The 24,873-nt window shown below is 41.4% G+C and overlaps 1 protein-coding gene across 3 annotated transcripts in view; it reads right to left on the minus strand.

Moving 5' to 3' along the window:
• Nucleotides 1–452: 452 nt before the first annotated feature.
• LOC139449796 (serine/threonine-protein phosphatase 6 regulatory ankyrin repeat subunit B-like) overlaps nucleotides 453–24,873 on the minus strand; it is a 39,367-nt gene continuing 14,946 nt past the window's right edge. Inside the window, exons 1-6 of one of the 3 annotated variants that reach the window (XM_071231329.1) lie at nucleotides 23,757–23,875; nucleotides 11,020–11,137; nucleotides 5,046–5,256; nucleotides 3,563–3,670; nucleotides 2,364–2,530; nucleotides 453–1,398 (exon numbers count right to left, since the gene is read on the minus strand). In XM_071231329.1, coding sequence (XP_071087430.1) covers nucleotides 530–1,398; nucleotides 2,364–2,530; nucleotides 3,563–3,670; nucleotides 5,046–5,230 — 1,329 coding nt within the window. In that variant the 5' untranslated portion in view covers nucleotides 5,231–5,256; nucleotides 11,020–11,137; nucleotides 23,757–23,875 and the 3' untranslated portion in view covers nucleotides 453–529. Of the gene's footprint in view, nucleotides 1,399–2,363; nucleotides 2,531–3,562; nucleotides 3,671–5,045; nucleotides 5,257–11,019; nucleotides 11,138–23,756; nucleotides 23,876–24,873 lie in introns of those variants that run through there. The other 2 variants (XM_071231327.1, XM_071231328.1) reach the window with 2 other exon arrangements.

Consider the following 24,873-nt stretch of genomic DNA (forward strand, 5'->3'; position numbering starts at 1 on the left):
CAGTGTGTGGGTGAGTGTACATAAAGTTGTCTGGTTGTGTGGTACAGTGTGTGGGTGAGTGTACATAAAGTTGTCTAGTTGTGTGGTACAGTGTGTAGGCGAGTGTACATAAAGTTGTCTAGTTGTGTGGTACAGTGTGTGGGTGAGTGTACATAAAGTTGTCTAGTTGTGTGGTACAGTGTGTGAGCGAGTGTACATAAAGTTGTCTAGTTGTGTGGTACAGTGTGTGGGCGAGTGGACATAAAGTTGTCTAGTTGTGTGGTACAGTGTGTGAGCGAGTGTACATAAAGTTGTCTAGTTGTGTGGTACAGTGTGTGGGCGAGTGGACATAAAGTTGTCTAGTTGTGTGAAGTTAGAATATTATGTATTGTGTTCTTTCGCCAGAAAATCAGATTGTATAAAATTGTATAGGACACACCAAGACAATGACAACAATAGCTATACATGTTTATTCAGGGAACATTATAAAAAGATTTCAAAAAGATAATTTGTTTTAAATAGCAAAAATGATTTCCCATTCTAGCTTCATCTAAGCTAGATCCCAGTGCTTGAAGACTAAGTCGTACATGTCCTGAAGGAGTAGAAAAGTCTTCAATGTCGACGGCACAGGCAGCTCTTCAACAAGAGGTTCAATTGACCTTTGAGTTCGATTTTGAAGAACACACCTCACTGACCTTCTGCAGAGTTTGAGCAGACTGTCTGGCTGACGTGTCATCAATGCTGGTAATATTTGGCAACTCGGAACCAACTTTGGCCGTTGCTGACACAGTATATAAGCTAGATCGTGGAAATCCTGACAATAATATATCAGCAGCTTGAGCATTGACAGGTCTTCCCATTTCAAATGTTCTACCTGTATGTCCCTGGAATGTATTTTGGCACCATATTGTAGCAGAGTACATGTTGTATCTAAGTGCCCGTATATTATTGCATAATGGATAGGTGAGTATTTGTCTATGTTATCTCTACAATTCATTTCTGCACCCGCTCTCAACAACATGTGTAAAGCTTTGACACTGAAGGATTCTCCACCATTTGTTCCATGAGGTTGTTTCACTTGATGCAGTGTGGTACAGGGTTGATTGGCCCTCTGCATCTTTTGTTTCAGATTCCGTTGACTTATGTGAAGTGCATAGAATAACGGAGTGTGGCCAAACACATCTCTTCGATTTACATCTGCGTCATAGTCGATGAGAATTTTCACGATATCCAAGTGTCCAGCTTCACAGGCCAAGGTTAGGGCTGTTTTCCCCAAACGTTCCACCATGTTCACATCCGTTCCCACACTGCACAGCAACCTGACGACGTCTGTGTGTCCTTCCTGCACTGCGATGTGCAGAGGCGAGAACAGTTTGTGCTTCCAGCCAGTCGTATTGCGGGATATAGAGACATCGCACCCTGTCAGAAAATATCAAAGTCATTTGAATCAAGGTCTTAATATATATGTCTAGTGTGATCGTAGATAAATAAAGTAATAAGAGTGCATTAAATCAGGACGATTGGGTAACCTAACTGTTAGCTTGTCCCGTCGAAGGCCCGAGTTCAATTTCATATATGGATACAATATGGGAACGTCTGTTCGATGTCCACTGTCCTGATATTGTTGGAATATTACTGACGACTGCGTTAAACCATAGCCTATTAATGTGGAATGGTAAAAAAATAGGGATGTGTATTTCATATATTTTTCTTTTTGACCAGAACCATTTATCAACTTAGATCATAATCTCAAAATCTCAAACTGTCTTTGAAAAAAACAACGCCTCTATGGTCTCGTGGACAGAGCATCAGCTTTGAGGACGTGGGTCAGTATACTGTGTCTGACAAGGGTATCCAAGCTAAACTGCAGCATGGTATCTCAGTGGGCTAGCACAATACACAGGAAGGTCCGGGGTTCGATCCCGGCCGCGTCATACCAAAAGACGTTAAAAGATGGTACTTGTTGTTAACCTGTCTGGCGCTCGGCATTTAGGGGCTAGAACAAGGACTGGTCGGCTCGGAGTCAGTATACTGTGTCTGAGGGGCGTATTCATGTTAAACTGCGACATGGTATCTCAGTGAGCTAGCACTATAAATCCGCATCAGCCCGGACTAGTACAAGCAGCCACGGAAACACACACGTGCATGCACGTCGCTTGCAATAATCTTGAACGCGAAGTTAAACCCAGTTTCACCTCACCTCATCCCTGAAAGTGATATATTTATCGTGAAGAAACTTAATTAAAATTAAAAGTCTTAGACGCTCAAAATTTTGGCGAATAAAAAATCACGTATATGGTGCTGACAAAAAACATCATGAGGACGACTCCGGGACTGAATCTGATTAACTCTGCACAGCGGCACGGGGGAAGGATACCACCTACCTGCATTTATCAACATGGAGGCAATCTGTAGATGGCCCCTTTCACAGGCCAGATACAGAGGCGTGACGTTCCCACGATCAACGACGTCAAGGTCACTGCCCTCGCAGATGAGGAAGTTCACAACGTCACTGTACCCCAGACAGGATGCATAATGCAGAGGTTTGTGTCTGAAACGTTAGATGGTCGATAACGGGTTTGTTTCGTAATATATTTTGGCCGAATCATCTGAATTGGCAGAAACATCATATTTAGAAGCAAAGAGGTGCTTTTGCACTTTACACTTAATCCGTACTTAACACTCTTCATTGCTTCATCGTCATACTGCTGGTTTCTACCAATGTGGAAAAGGCCTGGGACCTGGATTACGGTTGGTTGTCAAAGCTGCATTGAGAAGTATTTCAGTTATATCGGGTTAGATCCGTGAGGATGCGGGTAGAGAATAGGTCTTCAGCAACCCATGCTTGCAAGAGGCCACACTGCTTGTCGCAAGAGACATCTAACACGATTAAGTAGTCATTGCAGCTATTGCCCCTAGCGATGTTAACAGCTATCCACAAACGTATAGGTCACTGGGATTAGGAAACATGTTGACAGTTTCACATCGGCATTTGTAGCACGTGTTTGAACACATCATCATCATCTATAAACACATCACTATCATACTTGCCATTCAGCAACCCATGCTCATTGCCCGCCCGCCCGCCCGCCCGCCCGCCCAGCCACCCACCCAGCCACCCACCCAGCCACTCGACCCGTGTAGATCCGGGTTAGAATAGGTTCCATGCTTGCTGTAAAAGGCGACTATGCTTGTCGAAAGAGGCGACTAACGTGAGCGGGTGGTCAGGCTCGCTACGTTGGTTGGTGCATGTCATCGTAATCCAATTGCGTAGATAGATGCTCGTGATATCAATCACTGGATTGTCTGGTCCAGACTCGATTATTTACAGACCGCCTTCATATAACTGGAATATTGCTGAGTGCGGCGTAAAACAACAAACAAATCATACAGGGTTAATGTGTATAAAGCCCAAAGCAACGTCTGTCATGGTCGGTTTTTTTTTTTGCAAGGGTACAGGTACGATGATGATACATCTCGCACGCTTATCAATGTGAATCTCGGATGCGGGTGAACGAATCCAAATTGTCGTGTTAAGCACTTGGCTTGATGACCCAAGCGACCATTAACGGACGGGAATCACCTCGCGTCATCGGCCTGTTCAATGTCAGCGCCGTGCATGCAGAGAAGAGAGATAAGTTCAAGGTTGTTCCTCTCGATGGCCTCCTTCAAAGGGGAACTACTCCTGCCCCTGAAACAGGTACATTTCAGGTCATGCCGTGGCCTATTTCACATCTGGGAAAGTAATTTGTAATATAGAGTCGCGTTTAAATGGATATTCAAATTATTACTAATCATTTGTTCTTTGTCTCTTTGCTATAAATAACAAACTTCAAATCATATTTTTTAATAATATGTGTTTCTGGTTCTAACTATCCAGACTGTTCATTGTCGCGTCATGGTGGATGAGTGTCTGTTGAGTGAGTGAGAGTGAGTGAGTGAGTGAGAGTGAGTGAGTGAGTGAGAGTGAGTGAGTGAGTGAGTGAGTGAGTGAGTGAGTGAGTGAGTGAGTGAGTGAGTGAGTGAGTGAGTGAGTGAGTGAGTGAGTGAGTGTGAGTGAGTGAGTGAGAGTGAGTGAGTGAGTGAGTGAGAGTGAGTGAGTGAGTGAGAGTGAGTGAGTGAGTGAGAGTGAGTGAGTGAGTGAGTGAGTGAGTGAGTGAGTGAGTGAGTGAGTGAGTGAGTGAGTGAGTGAGTGAGTGAGTGAGTGAGTGAGAGTGAGTGAGTGAGTGACTGAGTGAGTGAGTGAGTGAGCTGGATCCCCACATGTAAGAGTAAAGCAGGAGAAGGATACCTGTGGAGTTTCAGGAGCACAATAGGTTTTCGGTACACAAAAGCTTGCCAGAAGAGCCGGCTGAATAAAATATAGTGTCCAGTTGTGTTATCTGGTTGATTGTGTGTCATCGTACCCTAACTGTAGGGATTGCTGCTCATGCTGTCAACCTCTTGTTAGTGTGGTCCAGACTCGATCCGGACCAACAGGTGCCTGTGTAATCTATATAGCCCACTGCCCGCCCACCAAGCCACCCACTCACTCACTCGACCCGTGAAGACCCGGGTTAGAATAGGTCCCATGCTTGCCGTAAAAGCAGACTATGCTTGTCGTCAGAGGCGACTAACGGGATCGGGTGGTCAGGCTCGCTGACCTGGTTGATGCATGTTAAGCACATTGGATTCTCTGGTGCAGACTCGATTATTTACAGACTGCCGGTGTAGGACTGGAATAGTGCTGAGTGTGGCGTAAAACAACACTCACTCACTCACGGATGTGGGAGCAAAGTAAACCTGATGTCTTTCGAAGATGTTGCGATGTTGCCAACCCACGACACCCCACCCCCGCAGCTAGCACCGCAAACTTCACGACCCTGTCTACACCACGTTCCTCCGTCGTATACACAGCTGTACGGTGTGGTCGCTATTTGCAATCAACGAATCAAGTCTGCTTCCATCGAAAATGAAGCCATCACGTTGTGAGACCAATGAGAGCTAAACTGATCAACTTACCCAGACAAAAACTCAAAATAGTAAGATTGTTGGTAAAAATGGCCACCATACAACGGAAAACTTACTGTTTCATAAAGCGATCACTGCATGGCGTATTGACATCAATACCCGGATGGAGCAGGAGGACCTGTACTGCCGCCATCTTGTTCTCCGCGACAGCTCCCCACAGCGGAGTACAGTTATTATGATCCGGCATGTTGACACAAGCCCCGCTTTGGAGCAGATGCTTCACCAGGTCCTCAGCCCCCATCCGACTGGCTAAATGAAGTGGTGTATCTGGAAAATATGCACGAATTCTTGGATCGAAAACGAGGCTTGGAGAGCATAGCTCCATGCAGTGAGAGTCGCATCAGCTCATAGGGAACGGACAGCATGTTGTGCATTTCACTGATGGACATTTTAAACAAACAAAAAATAGTATCCTCTGTATCTAATACAGAAGATATTTCACATTAAATCATGAGGTCCAACTAAAATATGCCTGTAATACACTGGAATTAGCATTTTGCTGTCAGGATCCCGGAAGTGAATCGAAAGGTGAATTTCGAGATACGTATTTCAGAAATAGATTGTTTTATCATAACCTCGTCGGCATATAGAGACAATGTGACAGTACATTGAATGACAGAAGTTTTGTATCGTAAATAAACCGCATAACATGAAACACGTCAGTTTCCTTTTGCAAAATTGCTCAGTCAATGCGTGGCTTGGCGAACTCTAGATCAAGATTGAGATATGTTTATTTCACGTTTCATAGTGGTGTTTGCTGCACAACGCACCATCGTTTTGCCATTAGTCCAGTTGACGAAAGACACTTTTTCTGCTAAGATTTTCATTTTAACATATTACAATGTTAATTATGAAAATAATTCGGTTGTCAAAATAAATATTCAGAAGGGACGATAACTCTATTCAGTGTGTACAATGACAGATGATACTTTCAAACATCACTTACTTAACTGATTATTGCCGACTGAGATTGCATCGTGCACAACAGAAGTAATAATGTGTGAACTGTTTAAAATAAGTTAAAGGGAAACTAAAAATTGATAAATATAAATAATGTATGAAATTGAAGAAATATAAGAATTGATACAACTACCAACTTCTTGAACACCCTCACCTAATCCTGTATGATGATAGGTAATTGTATATCAAAAGGAAGCTACTAATACATTTATCCTGAATAGTTTGAAAATGTCTTGATCAGATATGAGTACAGATAAAATAACAAAAGATAAAAAGGAATCAACTTCAATTGGTAATCAAGCCAAGATAAAATATATGTATCGGTACAAATTATGTTGATGGAACAATCTGGATTTCTCATATTTAACAAAGAAAAACAAACCAAAATTTTCATATCTTTATTTCTCACAATATAAGTTTTCAAAACTTAACATCGACTGTGTGTCTTTGTCAGTCAAAAGCACCTAATTAAATTCCAGGAGAAAATAATGTTCTTGCTTGTAAACAAATGGTACAATGTGCTTTTTCAGTGTCCGATAAATATTGGCCATGTTGATTTGTGAGTGAATAAGGTTTTTCCCTTCCTCGTCCTATTTAAGTGAAATATGACAGGAAGCACATTTGTTGATTAAATGATTATGGCTTTACACTTCCTCGTCCTTTGACAGGACGCACATTGTAACCATTGTGTTACTGTCAGAAGAAAGCTCCTCCAAGACATCCGTCACCGGATACTAGTACTTCATTGTGGTGACTCGCTGGCCTGAAATGAATAATTCAATAATATTGTAATAATATTCCTACTTCAATAACATTTTTTATAAACAATGCATATTCACCTTCTCTCAAAATATTGCTTATTTAGAAAACAACATTCTTCTGAAATAGAGAAGTTTAAGGAAATTTAATCACAGTGTGTAACATTATATGCTACTTAAGAACAATCTTGAAGGCATCAATTCATCTGATATGTCGAAAACTCAAAACAGTATATTCTTTGTAAACAGTAAACTCAACAGATGCATCAATTTAATGACAGTGTACTAAAGCTCTTTATATCAATGTCACACAGAAATTCACTCTTGTTTTAATATTTGCATTACCAGTATGTATTTAATCATGAAATACTTTGTTTAGTCTAACCATGTTGAAAACATACTTTCGCTGGAGTGAAAATCAGGTGAAATATCACGTTTTGTCACACCTACAGTCAGTCTGCCTCATTGACACTATGGTTTTCTGAGTAAGGTCATGAAGATCACAAAGAAAATATATGACTTGAATTTATTTTGTCAAATGCAATGTTTATCCCTTCATGTGGTTTACTAAAGTTGATATCTTGACTTGAAAATATTAACTTTGTCAGATCACAAGATGAAATATTATTAAACATATTTTATTGTCCAAAAAGACAAAGGGCAGCACTTATATACAGTCTCCCTATATACAGTTATACATAATATTGCATAATGAAAATGAACAATTTACAGTTGAAGCTTCCCATTGTGGAAACATAGTGCGCAATATATATACAGTGCTCATATGAAGGATATGTACAATGTGCTGGAAAGTGAAGACAGTGTGTATCTCATACATATCCTAATATTATACATTTTAGTGTTCAATATAGATTTAACAATATTAATGAATAACAGTTTGGAAACAATAATATGCTAGCTACGGAATCTGTTAGTCGTTTCTATAAATTTGTGTACAGACAAGAATATTTTTGTATTCAGGAAAACATCTAAGTTTGGATCACCAAAAAGAATACTATGTGAAGTATTTTGTCCTCCAAGATTATCGATAGCTGTCACAGCCTGTCAGTAATGTCTCCCTAAAATCATCATATAAGGTACATTCGAAGAAGAAATGGTATGAATTTTCACAAGGAGCATGAGATAATTTCATGCTATCATCGTTATTTGACAAGGAAAACAAATTTCTTCTATGTATTTATATTTTTTTTATTTTTCGCGTTTTGATTGAATTATAAAAAAATATCATAATGATCACACCACTTGACTTGATTGAAATAAACTAAAGTTCTAAAGATTGTTAACAATAGTAAAATATTACATCATAACAATATAAATATTGCAAAATGACACAGTAAGCACAACTATATTCTTATATATAAATTGATATGATTAATAATCAATAATACATGGCAATTGCTTGCACAAAAGAAATCTTTTTGTTTTAAAAGTTTCAAAACATGTTTGTGGACATAAAACCAGATGGGTTTCACAATTAAACAAAGGGAATTAATAAGTTATGATTGCAATACGCATGGGAATTAAAAATAATTCTGTTTATAATTTAAGTTTATAGTAATGTCAATATCAATTTATGCATTTGATATATTTGAATACAAACTGTTAAAGAGTTATCTGTTTCTGTAAATTATATAAAGATCAAATGTAGATTGAACATTTACTGGACATTAATTAGTTGAGGTTTTGTTCATTTCATGACATGATTAAATTGGTACAGTAAAGTATATAATTCAGTTGAAATATTACACCTCATGCTATCTAATCTGTCAACATTGACAATCAAAATAACAACTGTTCACAATCACAACAGCACAAGTGGATCGAGAGGTCTAATATTTTATTGGAATGCATTTGAGTCCATTGCAATTTACATCAAATACGCAACTGATGCAAACTTTTGATTTGTTACGATTGTAAATTCTCAGTAGGTTACAATTTGATACATTATATCAACATATCAATTTAGTTAGTTTCTGACATATATCTGGTCAAAAGGTCAATATTTCGACTTCAAATACAACCCGCAAAGTTATTTAAACTCACAATAAATAGTTTGGCTTAATGGTGTGTAAACAATGAATTATTCTTTACAAGATTTCAGTAGCATTTGTATTTAGTCTGTTCAGCTACCATAAACTGCACTGGGAGTTACCAGGTGGTCATGGATATTTTAAATTGAAATCACAACAGAACGGCCAGATTCAAATTTATATCGGTAAGGAGACCAGATAACAGTAGAATAGTTTGTCAATAAGAATAATGTTCAATACTTACGATAAATGTACCGGGATGGTTAAATTGTCACAGTTTGTCCCGATTACGTGCCTTGTTGACATCTCCATGTGTTTCATGTGCTATCCAGCATTCACCTTCTGCTCTCCAAGCCTCGCTTTCAAACCGGAAGTAGCGAAGTGTGGAAAAAGGTCAATAGAATGTTCCACATAGTGAAGAAGTGAATATGTGATTGTGTTACGTCATGGAAATATGTGTGTTGGAGAATTGGGATTTGTGACGACTTACATAGTGAGTGAGTGAGTATGGTGTTTTCGCCGCTTTTAGCAATATTCCACCCACATCATTGCGGAGGACACCCAAAATGGGCTTCACACATTATCTAGACTAGATTCTGACTGGTTATGGAGCAAGTGTGCAATTATTTTCAATGTAGGTCGCTCAGGGGCGAGGTACAAATGACAAAGTGCCCGCTAATGTTTATTTGTTTGTGGTTTACCGCCGAACTCAGCAATACTCCAGCTATATGAGGGCGGTCTGTAAATAATTGAGTTTGGACCAGGCAATCCAGTGATTGACATCAGGAGCTTCGATCCACGCAATTGGGATCGATGATATGCATCAACCAAGTCAGCAAGCCTGACCGCCCGATCCCGTTAGTCGCCTCTTACGACAAGAATAGTCGCCTTTTACGGCAAGTATGGGTTGCTGAAGACCTATTCTTCCCCGGATCGCCACGGGTCTTACCCCCTAATAAATCAAACGGACCACATATTAGGTTACATGCTTATCTCTCATAAGTATTGTTGAGTTTCTGAAATAAACCGATGTTTATCCGAATGCAATGGGTAAAGGGAAGTAACTCGGTTCGTCTGCGTTGTCTGCTACGAGGTTTGTTCGGTGAAACTGCGGACATATATTTCGGATCTGTATGAATTAATGTCAGCCAAATACATTCGTTTTCAACCGATCCCTCGGGGTATATGGTGTGATGCACCCTGGGTATGTGCCTATGTAAACCCCGACTTCGGTTGACAACTTATAGTGTAATCATGTAGGAAATCGAACCCGGGTCTTCGGCGTAATGAGCGAACACTTTAACCACTAGACTACCACACCGCCCCTTCCGGAACATCCCCAGCATTCACTCACGACCGCCTCCGTGATCTGGTAGTAGAGCGTTCGCCCGGAGAGCGGAAGGCCGGGGTTCGATCCCTGGCCGCGTCATACCAAAAGACGTTAAAGGATGGTACTTGTAATCCTGTCTGGCGCTCGGCATTAAGGGGCTAAAGCCAGAACTGGTCGGCTCGGAGTCAGTATACTGTGTTTGAGTGGGGTATTCGTGTTAAACTGCGGCATGGTATCTCAGTGAGCTAGCACTATAAATCGGCATCAGTCCGGACTGGTACAAGCAGCCACACAAACACACACACGTACATGCACGTCGCTATATAAGTGCAATAGTCTTGGACGCTACATTAAACTCCCATTCACCTCACCACCAACCCGTAAAATTAGTTATCATGGGATGCGGCGTTCACACAACAAACAAATGTATAGAGTAGTTATATATAGAGAATCTCACCAGAGTGTCTTTTGATATCATATATATCAACACAAGTTGATAAAAGTGGAAAAATTCCGAGGCTTGCCGAGGATTTTTGCCACTTTTATCAACGAGTGTTGATATATTTGATATCAAAAGACACGAGGGTGAGATTTTATTTATCATCCAACATCATTCTTCCAACTTTTTCAATTTGTAGACAGTAATTAGCAGTGTCTTCAGTGTAAAAAGTACTGCAAACAGCTTCAGTAGCAGAGCCATTAGTGATGTCATTTGATTGTGACGTCATGGTAACCAGTGACGTCACAATGGTCTGCAAAGCATTGTGATGTAATTTCATTGCAGCGATATCTACAGTGTAGATATCGCTTGATCTCATCCAAGCGATATCTCCTGTGGGAGCCAGTTTTGGATGATAAATGTGCTTTCTCGTGTGCAGAAGGAATTTCTTACAACTTTCACCTATCAGTCACTAGATCTAGTCCGGTGTACCTGTATAATATCCAGCTGTGATGTCGGCACCTCTCTTGATGAAAAGTTTGACTAAATCATACTGACGGCTTTGTATTGCTTCATAGAGGAGTGACCTGTGTCCGACAGTGCAGTTCACCTGTAAACAAATCACATCACAATAAGTTTCACATATTCCTCACGTCGAACTTAAGGCCAGTTTCATTCAATGGTTCAAGGCGCTGTGTTGCTGGAAACGGCAAGGCTTGAGCAAGTGACGCATTCCCGCATATCAAGTTTCATTAACATATGAAATGTGAACTATCAAACTAATTCAGTTATCGAAAACAACAAATGTTATGTTGTTTTTTTAAACTATACAAGTTTTCTGTCACCAAAATATCCAAAATGATTCATTAATCAAAGGACCCGTGAAGATTCCGGGGAAGAATAGGTTTTCAGCAACCCTTGCTTGCCGTGAAAGGTGACTATTCTTGTCATAAGAAGCGACTAACGGGATCTGGTGGTCAGGCTTGCTGACCTGGTTGATGCATGTCATCGTATCCGAGTTGCATCCGATGCTCATGATGTCAATCACTGGATTGTCTGGTCCAGACTCGATTATTTACAGACCGCCGTCATATAGCTGAAATATTGCTGAGTGTGGCGTTAAACAACAAATAATCAAACAAACAAACATCTTTAATCAAAGGAAGAAGTTCGGGCACATCATGATGAGAGTAGGCACGTAACCAAAATTGTTTCAATTAGCGCACGTTGTAGCAGCGTTAAAGAAGCAACGTAAAATCTAGCTATGTTTTCCCAGTGGTTAGGACACTCTAGCAATGTTTTCCCAGTGGTTAGGACACTCTAGCAATGTGTTCCCCTTGGTAAGGACACTCTGTGTAACATCAATTCAATGATTGATAGAGATGGATTCGTTTACTAGATTGCATGTCATCAATATTACATAGTCTATATGCTATAGTACCGCGGCCTGTAAATAATAGCTTCCTGGTTCGGCATGGAGCGTGATTGACAATCAATGGGATCACATATAGTACCGTAGAACTACCGCCGACCAAGACGAAGGGGTTGAAATCACTTATCGAAGTCACATCGACCAAACAATAAATGTTGAATGTTCAGGAATAGTTGTATAATATATAGTTTATATGTTTGAATCGAAAATTGTCTTGACAAAGAATTAATTCCCACAGTGTTTGTGTGTATCTTACATATTCATCTACATCAAAACGATCGCCCGTTACACGCGAACTTCATAAACGACCAACACACATACTCTACAATTATAACATGACAGCACTGTTCAAATCCTTTCCCAGCTAACAAAACGGTCAAGAAGTAAAAAATCACAAAAATACCTGCACTCCCTGCTCCTTGGCTGGACCTTGACTAACGTAATACTGCCCAGCGGTCACTCTTACTTAACCGTCTTCAACAATAACACGGACATGACCGTCACACTCAGCTGACCAAGTTAAAAACACCTGTCTGTGCCAGAAAAAAGATCGATCTTAAGTTGATTGCAATGAGACTGAAGGCCGACCCATGACAATAGCGCGATTAGCCACACACTACTCCCCGCTAGGCCGTCAGCAGGCGGTCAGTTTGGTCGGAGAACGGCCAAGTAACGGCAGAGTGACCAGGTACTCAAAAGGTCATCTCGTCACCGGACAGCGTGACCGACTGTGCAGAGCACATGATTAAATAAGAGGTATCTTTTTGTTGGTATGTATAGCGCGGCGTATGTATAGAGAGGCCTCCATAGGTCGTTAGTGCCTGAACGCCAAGTGGATACCCAACAGCGTAAATTGGAGAAAGACGTTATGTACAGTGTCTAGATATTATGTAATTGTACATACTCATGTACTTGTATTATGCAACAGTAAATCATTTAAAGTCAGAGGTATTTATGATAGCTGGAATAGTGCTGACAAACAAAAAAACAAACTGATAGTATGGGCAGCCTTTTTTCCAACAAACAATTTTACCAACAGCTTGTTGTTTGTTTGTTGTTTAACGCCTCTCTCCAGCTATATGACGGTGGTCTGTAAATAATCTGGACCAGACAATCCAGTGATTGACATCATGAGCATTGATCTATGCAACAGGGATACGCTTACATGCATCAACCAAGTCAGCGAGCCTGACCACCAGATCCCGTTAGTCGCCTCTTACAAGCATAAACAACAATGTGTACTCGTGGCTTTGAAAACAGGTCATATGCAACAACCATAAAGCCAAAACAAATTAGCGATTTAATAATAGCTTTTTTTTAAAAAAACCCATTATCATCTAACAATAATAAAATGTAAATAATAAGAGAGTGTTTATCACTGTTTCAATCATTTCACATCACGTAGTGGCAACTTGAAGTTGGGGAAAAGCCCGAAATGATGATGATGATGATGATGATGATGATGATGATGATTTCAAGTGATTATAATATTTTAATGATAATATCTAACCAAAGCCTTTTTACAGTCTATATCTGTCATAAACTGGGAATCATAATCATAACATGACTGAGTGAATGAGTATGGTTTTACGCCGCTTTTAGCAATACCCCCCCCCCCCCCCCCCCCCAACACACACAAGCAGAAAGAAAAGCAGATTTGTGATGACTGATATAGTTTACACTTGGGCGGGAGTCTGTGAGGTTGCCCAGGGTAAGGTCAACCATAGACTAAATGCCGCAATTTGTAATCAGCAGTTAATGGTCCTGTCATGGGGTGAATAAATATCACATAATTTGGGCTCAATCGATGTAAATGTGAAAGGATCCCATACGAGAATTATCTGGTGAGTGAGTGAGTGAGTGGGAGGTGAGTGGGGGAGTGAGTGAGCGGGGGAGTTTTACGTCAATTTTAGGAATATTCACGGTGGGGGACACCAGATAAGTCTCACACGTCGGGGATCGAACCCGCGTCTGCAGCGTGAAAAGTCACCGCTTTCCTCTCCGATCATGAGCTGCCGCACAATGACCGCCAGCCATACAGAAGAAGAAGAAGAAGAAGAAAAATGGTTTATTTAAGTGTCCAGCGGTGTATACATAAAATTACATCAGTTTATACAGGAAATAAAATATATTAAAAGATATACATCGCCCGGCCAACGTGGGCCTATTAGACACTAATGTTCTTAAAAGCACTGCAAGTGCTAAAATAGTTATAGTGGACAGTGATGAATTTATTAATGGTGCACAAAATAAGTGATAAAAGTATAATACTCGTACATTTATAACAAGCATTGCTATACAATGACATGTTTTATAAAATATACAGGGGCATACAATACTAGAATTGGTTTATGACACGTTGTTATATAACCTACGTTTGTACATTGATTTAATTAGTGCAGCCACAGAATAGGATAAATTATCGCACTTCATAAGGAATGTGGTTTGATCTATAGGGGTCATGAGACAAAAATTTGGGCAAAGAGACGAGGCGTAACCCCAAACATATTCTCGTTGATCTACATAAAGATTACACGTTGTTAAGAAATGAACCTCGTCTTCGATACTGTTTGTATTACAGTGTTTACAAATACGATTATGTAAGGGAATTTTTGGTTTCAAGAAACGACCGAGTTCAATTTCCAGAGGGAGGGTGCCACATCTAAATTTAGCAAATATACTACGAAGTTCTCTGTTGGCTAAATTAATGACATATTTGGAGGTACTTAAAGACGTTTTAAACAGTCGATATGTTCTTAACTTAATACCATTTGTTAATCCTCTAGAGACAGCACGCTTGCAGTGATAACACTTTGCCCATTTACAATGTACATGCAGGTGCCTGTCTGTATCATATAACGGACGGTGTTGCCTTGGTAACTATATAAATTCTATACATCGATGCATACTTGTTTGAAGAACTACTGCCTAACTTTTCCAATCAGTTTACCTGTCTCCCTGGTATTAGTGGTTATGTAAACAATGGCTGCAAGTCATTAGGCACTAAGTAATGAAAATGTGGTGGTTCACCCAGGCAGTGTATTTCTACGCGGTTTCTAAAGTAAACCGACTTAAACATCGATCATTTTACGGATGATTGATAATAATTGTTTGGAATAATATATGATGTTAACTAAGAACTAGGTTGCACCTGATTTATTATCTTCTGTATGATCGAGCTAATAGATCCATCTACAGAGAGAGCTGTATTTCATTTATCGTGTTGCATAATGTTATGATACCAGACTGCAATTTGATTACTCCTTGTATGGTTATACAAATACTGTAAATCTCATTACACATATATCATTGATGTAGACTGAGACTTGAAAACATAAGTATGCCAATTAAATGGCATTTATAGGCTTTAGAGAATAAGTAAAGACATTATAATCGTGATGATGATGTGTTAGCATTCTCTGTAATGTAATCATAATATTTGCAAAATGGTTTTTCATCTAAAATACGTACAGAGGCATTTTGCACCATGTGTACTAATTGTCTGGAATATTATTTGACTTTTACTTGTTTAATTTCCATAGAGGCTTAGAAGAAATCTCGGCTTTGTGATCTCTGTATGATTCTTTCGAATAATTCCTACCAATAATGATTATCAAGTTTGTGCATTATAATTCCAGTCGTTTTCCTGGTTTTCAGCTCTGGTTCTAAGGAATCTGGTTCTAAGTTTGAGACCGCTTGGCATGACACAGTGTGTTCCTAATATATGATATTATGTCACTAAATAAATGTTATAACTGCGCATGCCTGTCACCCGTTAATGACGTCATTTACCCACGTACATGTAATCTATGAGCTACTTCCAGGACGTGATGTCCCTCAGCAGGGAAAGGATCACCATGCCACACACAGGTATATAAAGTATGGTGCTGATCTCCCCTTGTCTACGCTTGAATCACACAAAGATTGATTGTCCCTCGACAGATCGTAAATGATCACTAAAACAAGGACTGGTCGGCTCGGAGTCAGTAAAGTGTGTCTGAGTGGGGTATCATGTTAGACTGCGGCAGGGTATCTCAGTGAGCTAGCACTATAAATCGGCATCAGTCCGGACTAGTACAAGCAGCCATAAGTGCAATAATCATGGACGCGACATTAAACCCCTTTCACCTCACCAACAAACAATCAATAGTTTGACTTATACACACGAGGGGTAGAGAGTGCTACACACGTCACTATATAAATGGGGGGGGGGGGGGGGGGGGGGGGGGGGGGGGGGGCGCACGGGTTGCCCAGGCGTCTACGGCGCCGCGATTCGCTGTGCAGAGATGCGTCCCTTGGCACGCCCAAAACCTATGATTGTGGGTTCGAATCCCGGTTCGCCCCGATTATGTTTCTAGGTTTGTCAGCACCATACCCGTGCTCGTGGGTTTCACCGAAGTGGTAAACATCTGAGACCTGCATCACTTCGGGCTTTCCTCCCACATTAAGCTGACACGCCGCGATATGACTGGAATACTGTTAAAAGCGGCGTTAAACCCAACTCACTCACTCACATACACCCACAGGCAAACACACACACACACACACACACATACACACACACACACACCGTGCATGCACGTCGCTTTTTCAGTGTAATAATCTTGGACGCGACGCTAAACCCCATTTCACCTCACCTCATAGGATACTCTGCTGCACGTGCATGTTAAGCAAATAAGGATATTCGTTGGAAGAAAGGAGAGAACTTGTCTCGCGCCGTTTTCGGCGGCAGTACGTTATAAATATAGACAGATGTTAGAGATAGGCATATATGAGCTTACATTGCGAAAACCGACAACCAACAGAGAATGAGTGAGTTGTGCTTAACGCCGCTTTAAACAGTATTTCGTCAAACACCAAGAACCAAGAGCATATGTCATGTCGAAAATACACACAACTGAAGAAAATAATCAGTTATATGCCAGGTTTCTGTTTGAAAAACACGTCGTAATTTCTGAGTAGAATTGATCGTAATTTCTGAGTAGAATTGATCGTAATTTCTGAGTAGAATTGATCGTAATTTCTGGGTATAATGGATCGCTGAGCACCCAGGGTATGTGGTTATATTGCGGTTGGTTGTCAGGCGACAGCGTTCATAGTCGGATCAATAATACATAGAGACGAGTCAACATGGCGACGAGACGCCGTGACACATCCACGTTGACAGTGGTCGAGAGTTGCATTTGAATACAGACCTCTGTGACAGGTCTGGAACAACAGAGGTCTCGCCTCAGGTGAGGTCGATGTGGGTGTATTTTTAGACCGATTGATGCAGGTTTCCGTTTGTCGACAACTCGACGTTCAACTTTTCATTTACGATTAAAGCGTATAAGTGAGTTGGGTAGTTTGTCACATTTTACATTATTTAATTTAAATTAGGTCATGTCAGCTAAATACGGAGAAAAGCCTAAAGTAGTAGGACTCGCAATTTGGCAACCACACTGTAGCGTGATTTAATATCTGTCATGTTATATTTTAAATAAGACTTTAAGAGCAGAAATGTACTTCAGTGAAACGTGAATTTATTTTTAAACTGATCCTGTATTGAATTGTACGCACTTCGTCTATTTGGGTGAAATTTCTTCCACTAAAGTTTCGAATTTAAATAAAGTACAGCCTTTGGGGGTGGGTGGGGTGGCGGAGTTGGGGGGCAAAGCTGAGCACCCAGGGTGTGTGGTTATATTGCGGTTGGTTGTCAGGCGACAGCGTTCATAGTCGGATCAATAATACATAGAGACGAGTCAACATGGCGACGAGACGCCGTGACACATCCACGTGACAGTGGTCGAGAGTTGCATTTGGGGGTGGCGGTGGGGGGTTGGGGGGACAAAGTAATGCAGGGTCATGTGACATAAAGCACCTGCATGTGCATGTGTCTGTGTACATTAGCAGCGTTGTGTGCATGGGTTTCCGTGTCTGCCAGAAACTTAGTAATCTATGGAATCGTTTTGTGTTTTCGAGCTCTTCTCACCCAAATGCTTACATAACGCATAAAAGGCCAGTATGAATAATGTATAAACAAATAAGATTAATAGATCCAAAATATGGGAATATGTTGGGTTTTGTGTTTTCGAGCTGTTCTCACCCAAATGCTTACATCATGCATAAAGGCCAGTATGAATAATGTATAAACGTATAAGATTAATACATCCAAAATATGGGAATATGTTATGCAGTGTCTGGCTTCCCAAAGTGTCTGCTAATGGTAACAGTCTACACCTAGGGTCGCCAAGGACTGCCATGTTGAGATGACTCTCAACGACAAGTGAGCTACAGTTGGGAGCGGCGTTAAATCCAACTCACGACATCCTGTGAGATATTCAATTATGAGCAGCCCGCCTCCGTGGTCTAGTCTCCGCCCAGTGAGCGTAATGTTCGGGGTTCGATCCCCAGCCGCGTCATACCAAAATACGTTTAAAGATGGTACTTGTTTATACCCTGCCTGGCGCTCGGCATTAAGAGGCTACAACAAAGAGAGGTCGGCTCGGAGTCAGTATATGTGTTGTAACAACCGGTATTTCTACCCGTCTTTGAGATATGTCACCCCCTGATAGTAGAAGTACAATGTACAAAGAAAGTTGTCACTATCAGCAAATGTATGGCGATCATTCAGATAAACGTTCCGCAACTGGTTTCGTGTTTGAGTAGTTGTGAGGGAACCGCTACTTGTTCATCCAGAAGTTTTTGTGCAACATGAGTGTACCTAGGATTAATTAAATACAGATCGTAGTCACTGATTTTAAACAACCCGTAGGCATGCTATTTACATCAGTATGTTACAGTGGGGTGGAAGTTCGAGATTGTCTCGTTACCGTTTGTGCTTACAAATTACAATTGACGATTATGAAAATCGGTCTATATAATCAGCACTCACAATTTGTGCTAGAAAAAGGTAAAGAAATCCTAAACAGTCATGTTTTAACAGCATAGCGAGTAATGGCTTCAGCACGCGATGTCGTACACTCTTATGACTGAAATCTTAGCACGAATGTTGACACACCGAAGATCGAGTGCGGTTGCTAAGTGAAACGGGCGTAACTTCAGACAAAGGCACCTTTAATTCTAAACTAATTGGTTAAGATTAACATTGGCAAAGGTTTTGTGTAATGGGGCCTTGACTGAATAGTTCACCTGCAATCAATCCATTAGCTCACCTTATATACTTGCAAAGGTTTATACCAAGGTATCGCAGAGACCTTCAAAGCATGAGTTGCGTCGATCAGTATCCTAATTTCATCATGCTTGTCAGTTCAATGTGGTAGTCCAAAGTTTCGCAGACGCTTACAACGTTGGTTATGATGATGACAAACCACATCTCCCCGGGGCAAGGGCGTTAACTGACTATAACAGTCCAGTTTCCACCCTTCCCGAACATGGCTGGAATTTCCAGGCTCGATCGTAGCGCCACCAGTGGCTATTACGAGTTATGTCCCTTCTATGTCCCTTCTTTTGACCAATCAGATTCCACCTTTCTTATCACTTGCATATCACTCACAAATTGGCGGCGCCCTGTCAAGACGATCTGATCGATTATCAAGATCCATATTATAATAAAACGGGTCTTACCCCGCGAAGTGCATCAGCTCTTTTGAGCACCTTGATTAAAAACATGCAGCTATATGCAAAATATCTGTCGACACAAAGTTGACGGTACACATGCTGTCACCGAAATCTGCGCGTTGAAATCCATGTTGTTTTCGAACCGGATGTTTAGTTCGTTACTAAAACTTTGATTGGACTATGCATGGACTCGTTAGTCCAGCCAAAATGTAACTCCAGAATTCCAGCCAAGTTCGGCAAGGGTGGAAACTGGACTTTTATAGTCAGTTAACGCCCTTGCATCGGGAAGACGGACAAACCAAAGATCATCAAAGGGATAAACGCGAGGTGTACCACAGACCAGCAGATCCTTACACGGGTAAAGGGCAACAACCCCTCGAACTCCGCGAACTGAAACGTGGATAGGGCCACGACACCCCTAAGCCATTCGCTACTGTCGTTGCTAATTAATGCGAGAGCGGTAATAAAGTTTCCAAGCTAGAGCTACTTACATGTATTTATTGCATTGTGTATTTTAGGTCGAAATCGCATGCGTTTGATGACGCAGTAGTTTACAGCGAAACACTACCACAGCCATTGCAACTTGGTGGGTCACGCCCATAGCGATGTTAACAGGTATTCACAAGCGTATAGGTTTCTGGGATTAGGAAACATGTTGACAGTTCCACATTGGACTTCAACATCGTCATATGTAGCACGTGTTTAAACACATCATTCATAAACACGATCTACCACATAAGCTGCCTATGTTTGTCGTAAGAGGCGACCATGCTTGTCGTAAGGGACTAACGGGATCGGGTGGTCAGGCTCGCTGATTTGGTGGATGCATGTCATCGATCCTAATTGCGTGGATCGATGTTCATGATGTCAATCACTGGCTTTCGTGGTCCAGATTCTATTATTTACAGATCACCGTCACATAGCTGGAATATTTGTGTGTGTGGCGTAAAACAACAAACCAAACAAAAACAAAACTACATGACGGCGAGCCTGACCACCCGATCCAGTAAGTCGCCTTTCACGACAAGCATAGTCGCCTTTTACGGCAAGGATGTGTTGCTGAAGACCTATTCTACCCTATTCTTCACGGGTCCGCCGTCATATAGCTGGACTATTGCTGAGAGCGGCGTTAAACAACAAACGACAACATAATGTGTTTAATGGCACTAATGGCTTGGTTCGTTGGTTTGTTGTTTAACGCCGCACTCAGCAATGTTCCAGCCTTATGACGGCGGTCTGTAAATAATAGTCTGGACCAGACAATCCAGTGACTAATATCATAAGCCTCGAATCCCTCGATCCACGCAATTGGGATCGATGACATGCATCAACCAAGTCAGCGAGCCTGACCATCCGATCCCGTTAGTCGCCTTTTACGGCAAGCATGGGTTGCTGAAGATCTATTCTACCCCGGATCTTCACGGGTCGGAACTAATGGCAAATGTGAGAGCTGAAATATTACTCTCTCACCCACTTTCTAAATAGTACCCTCAAGTATTGTCACACTGTACCCCACGATTGTCAATTACCACGTGTCTGTGACGGGTGCCACCGGTGGGACAGGATGCGTCCATCTTTTCACGAACGCCTGGTATTATAAATATTTCATTCGTAAATACACGCTTATGATGTAGCCGGAATCGTACAATGAACGCTTTTGGGTTTCGTTTGATAATTGAAATGGTTTTGTCGCTTTGACTCTCGTTGAATAAAGGGGCGAAGGGATAGCCTAGTGGTTTAAGCGTTTGCTCGTCACGCCCAAGATCCGGGTTCGATTCCCCGGCATGGGTACGATGTGTGAAGCCCATTTCTGGTGTCCCCCACCGTGATGTTGGTGGAGTATTGCTAAAAAGGGCCATACTCACTATGCTGAATAAACCCCAACATATATCGATTTGGCCAGTGTGTTAAATTGATTTTTCAAGTCAATATCACACACGCGACAGCCTTCATGAAGTTGACTGACAGCAGTCATCTGTAGTGTCATCCCGGCACATCTGCTTCGGTTATTGATACAAATTTGTGTTTTTTAATCACAGCGTGAATTCGTGTTCGGAATATCCATTCTTCAACAAAGGCGTAACATAGTAAGTTCCTTGCAAATATTATGTACCTTCTCATGACAAGAGAAACGTGTGCGCTTATTTCTGCCCAGCTATTTATAGAAAGTATCATCACGTAAAGCTCGTGCACCACGTGCGGAAGGTCCCGCCTTTTGAGTGCTGCAACCTGTCGGCTCGTGATTAAACTGCCTACCAGCTTCATTGCATTGTTCTTGCAGTTAATTCTGAGTTGGGAATACACTGGCCTTTGTGAACGTGCATCATGACAAGTGACCTGGACTACAGGTCATTTTGCAAACTTAATAGAGAAATCATATACTAACCAGAACACGGTTTACATCGGAGAAATCACTCGAAACGCAGGCATTTTTTGTCGCGTTATCGATTTAAGATCCAGCTATCGCGTCGAATGCAAACAAGTATTCACAGTGTCTTATATCACGGACGCCCTGTACGTTATCAAGTCTGGATCATGCGCACCAGTGGTTAGAAGCACGACAACTGTGCGCATCGTCGTCAGAGTACGGCGACACACAAGGAGCCAACTGATCCACACCTTCGTCTTACTAAATAATGCGCCGGTGTCTTATTTTGCCCAGGAACGGGAGTAATGGCGTCAGTACCATACAAATCAATGTCGCTGTCGGACGCATCCAACCATGACTCAAAAGAGAGCTTGAAACCACTGCCATACACAGGGCCGGTCCAGCATAATTTAAAAAGAGGTGGACCCGTGAAGATCCCAGTTAGAATAGGTCTTCAGCAAACCATGCTTGCCATAAGAAGCGACAATGCTTGACGTAAGAGGCGACTAACGGGATCGGGTGGTCAGGCTCGCTGACTTGGTTGATGCTTGATCCCAACTGCGTGGATCGATGCTCATGATATCAATCACTGTATTGTCTTGTCCAGACTCGATTATTTACAGGCCGCCGTCATATAGATGGAATATTGTTGGGTGCGGCGTTTAACAACAAACAAACAAGATGTAATATGTATTTGCAATCTCCTTAATTCGGATGCTAGATTGTTTTCTAACTCGTTCGACCAAAGTGGTTCTCAAACTCCAACATGATTAGTCTATCCTGAAGTCACGCCCGCTAATACCTCTGCAATAATAACACCACATTCCACAGCGGTTATGTAATTATCGCCTTGGCAGTAACGACAGTCTCGTCCTAGCACACACACGTACCCAAGGGGGATTAATATTGAATACATGCATGTTGATGAGCACATTCATAGCCAATAACTTCTGACATTTCCTTTCATTCTCTGGGTATTTGTTGTAATACTTCCGCACAAGCTCTAACTGTATTGGCAATTAACAAGATCGTATTTCAGTTAAGTATCGTATTATCGCCAACAATTATCACTCACAACTGGAATAATTAGCCAACATAATTGTGTTTATAAGATCTACATGAATAAATCGATTTAAAAATATTCTGCAACCCATGCTTGTAAGCGGCCACTAACGTTATCGGATAGTCAGGCTCGCTGACTTGGTTGGATCCGTGAAGATTCCGGGTTAGAATAGGTCTTTAGCAACCCATGCTTGCCGCAAAAGGTGACAATGCTTGTCGCAAAAGGCGACTAACGGGGTCGGGTGGTCAGGCTCGCTGACTTGGTTGATTCATGTCATCGATCCCAATTGCGTGGATCGATGCTCATGATATTAATCACTGGATTTTCTGGTCCAGACTGGATTATTTACAGACCGACGCCATATAGCTGTAAAATTGCTGAGTGCGGCGTTAAACAACAAACAAACAAACCAACTGACTTGGTTGATGCATGTCATCGTATCCCAATTGCGTAGATCGATGCCCATGATGTCAATCACGTTAAACATCAAACACCACGATCACATTCCCTGCTATGACAGTTATCAAGCGATGCACGACTATTGAAATTTACAAGTGGCTTTCGAGAAGCCAGTCATTACACATTGACGAAGATGGTATGAATAGGAAGTGTTTTAATGTAATTCATTGTTAACTACAATATTTTAAAAAATAACCCTCAACTTAGAGTCAACGAAACATATATGCCGGTCACAAATCGAAACTTTGTCAGCCTTGCCTAACCATACAAATAATCAGTTCGTGACTTGCAACGTACACCACTAGTTTCTTGTTGCTGTGGTAACTGATATGTGTGACAACACTTACCTTAATGAGGTAATCTAGGTATGCCTGCGTAAGATATCGTTAGCGCCACTACTGATGTCTCGCACGTCTTAAAGCACTATCCCATCACCAAACTCATACGGCTATGAGGACTGATGACATGTGTTCACCATACCTATAGACTGCCAACGTCATATGGACATCATACACTGACCTTTATGGTTGGCCCGGCATCCAACAAATGCTCAGTGAACTTAGCCTAACCCTCAATGAGTCGTGACTTCCCTATGACTAATTTCCGCCACCGCCCGTGCTGCCAAGGGTTAACCGCGTTCTATTGTGTTGTTTGGAGACTGTGATCGCCCATGGCCGGGACCGCGGTTGCTGGTGTTAATCGGAAATGCTTTTCGGGCTGAAATCATTAACATGTGGGTAAATAGCGAATGTCGGGAGCCATAACCTCGCATCGGTGCTAAAACAGGGTTGTCTTAACAGTGCTGGGTTAACAAAACCAACAGAGTCAACGGTATTCAATATAAAGCATATATGTGTGTGATGATAACACGGCCCATAAACTGTTTTATGACTCAATTTAATTACCTCATATAAGAAAAACTCATGTGGCGTTTTTCTCTTTCTAAAATGATTCACTAAAATAATGTAAACTTGCACTGAGCTGGGTTCAGTGTCGCAGACACACAAGCACGTGTTTACACTGCCACTTCCGTCTGTCTAAAATTAGTCACTGCGCCACGCCTGCACGTGTACCACGGGCAACGATGGACATCAAACACATATTGTTTACTGTGTTAGAGAACAAAAGTTAAATTGTCAAAATGATCTGGATTACCTTTTCCGGAAAATAAATGAATGTGTTTTTTCTGAAAGAAAGTTTGTGGTAGACATTAACTTAGGTTGATGAAAGAGTTAGCGAAAGAAAGACACCAGAATGAACACTCATGATTTCCCTATCTAAGAAATCCAACCTTGGTCTTCGTGACAAGCGAACGCCTTAACCACTTGACCATCTGACGCGCGATTAATGAGTAATGAAGAGTAAATGGTCATAAAAAACCTTTCCAATAATCATAAGAAGCCTCCACTAAGACATCTTCCCGAGGCAAGGGAGTTACCTGACTCTGTCCAGTTTCCACTCTTG

The sequence above is a fragment of the Haliotis cracherodii genome, unplaced genomic scaffold (assembly GCF_022045235.1).
Source record: "Haliotis cracherodii isolate W230 unplaced genomic scaffold, xgHalCrac1.p SCAF_8, whole genome shotgun sequence".
NCBI classification, from domain to species: Eukaryota; Metazoa; Mollusca; class Gastropoda; order Lepetellida; family Haliotidae; genus Haliotis; species Haliotis cracherodii.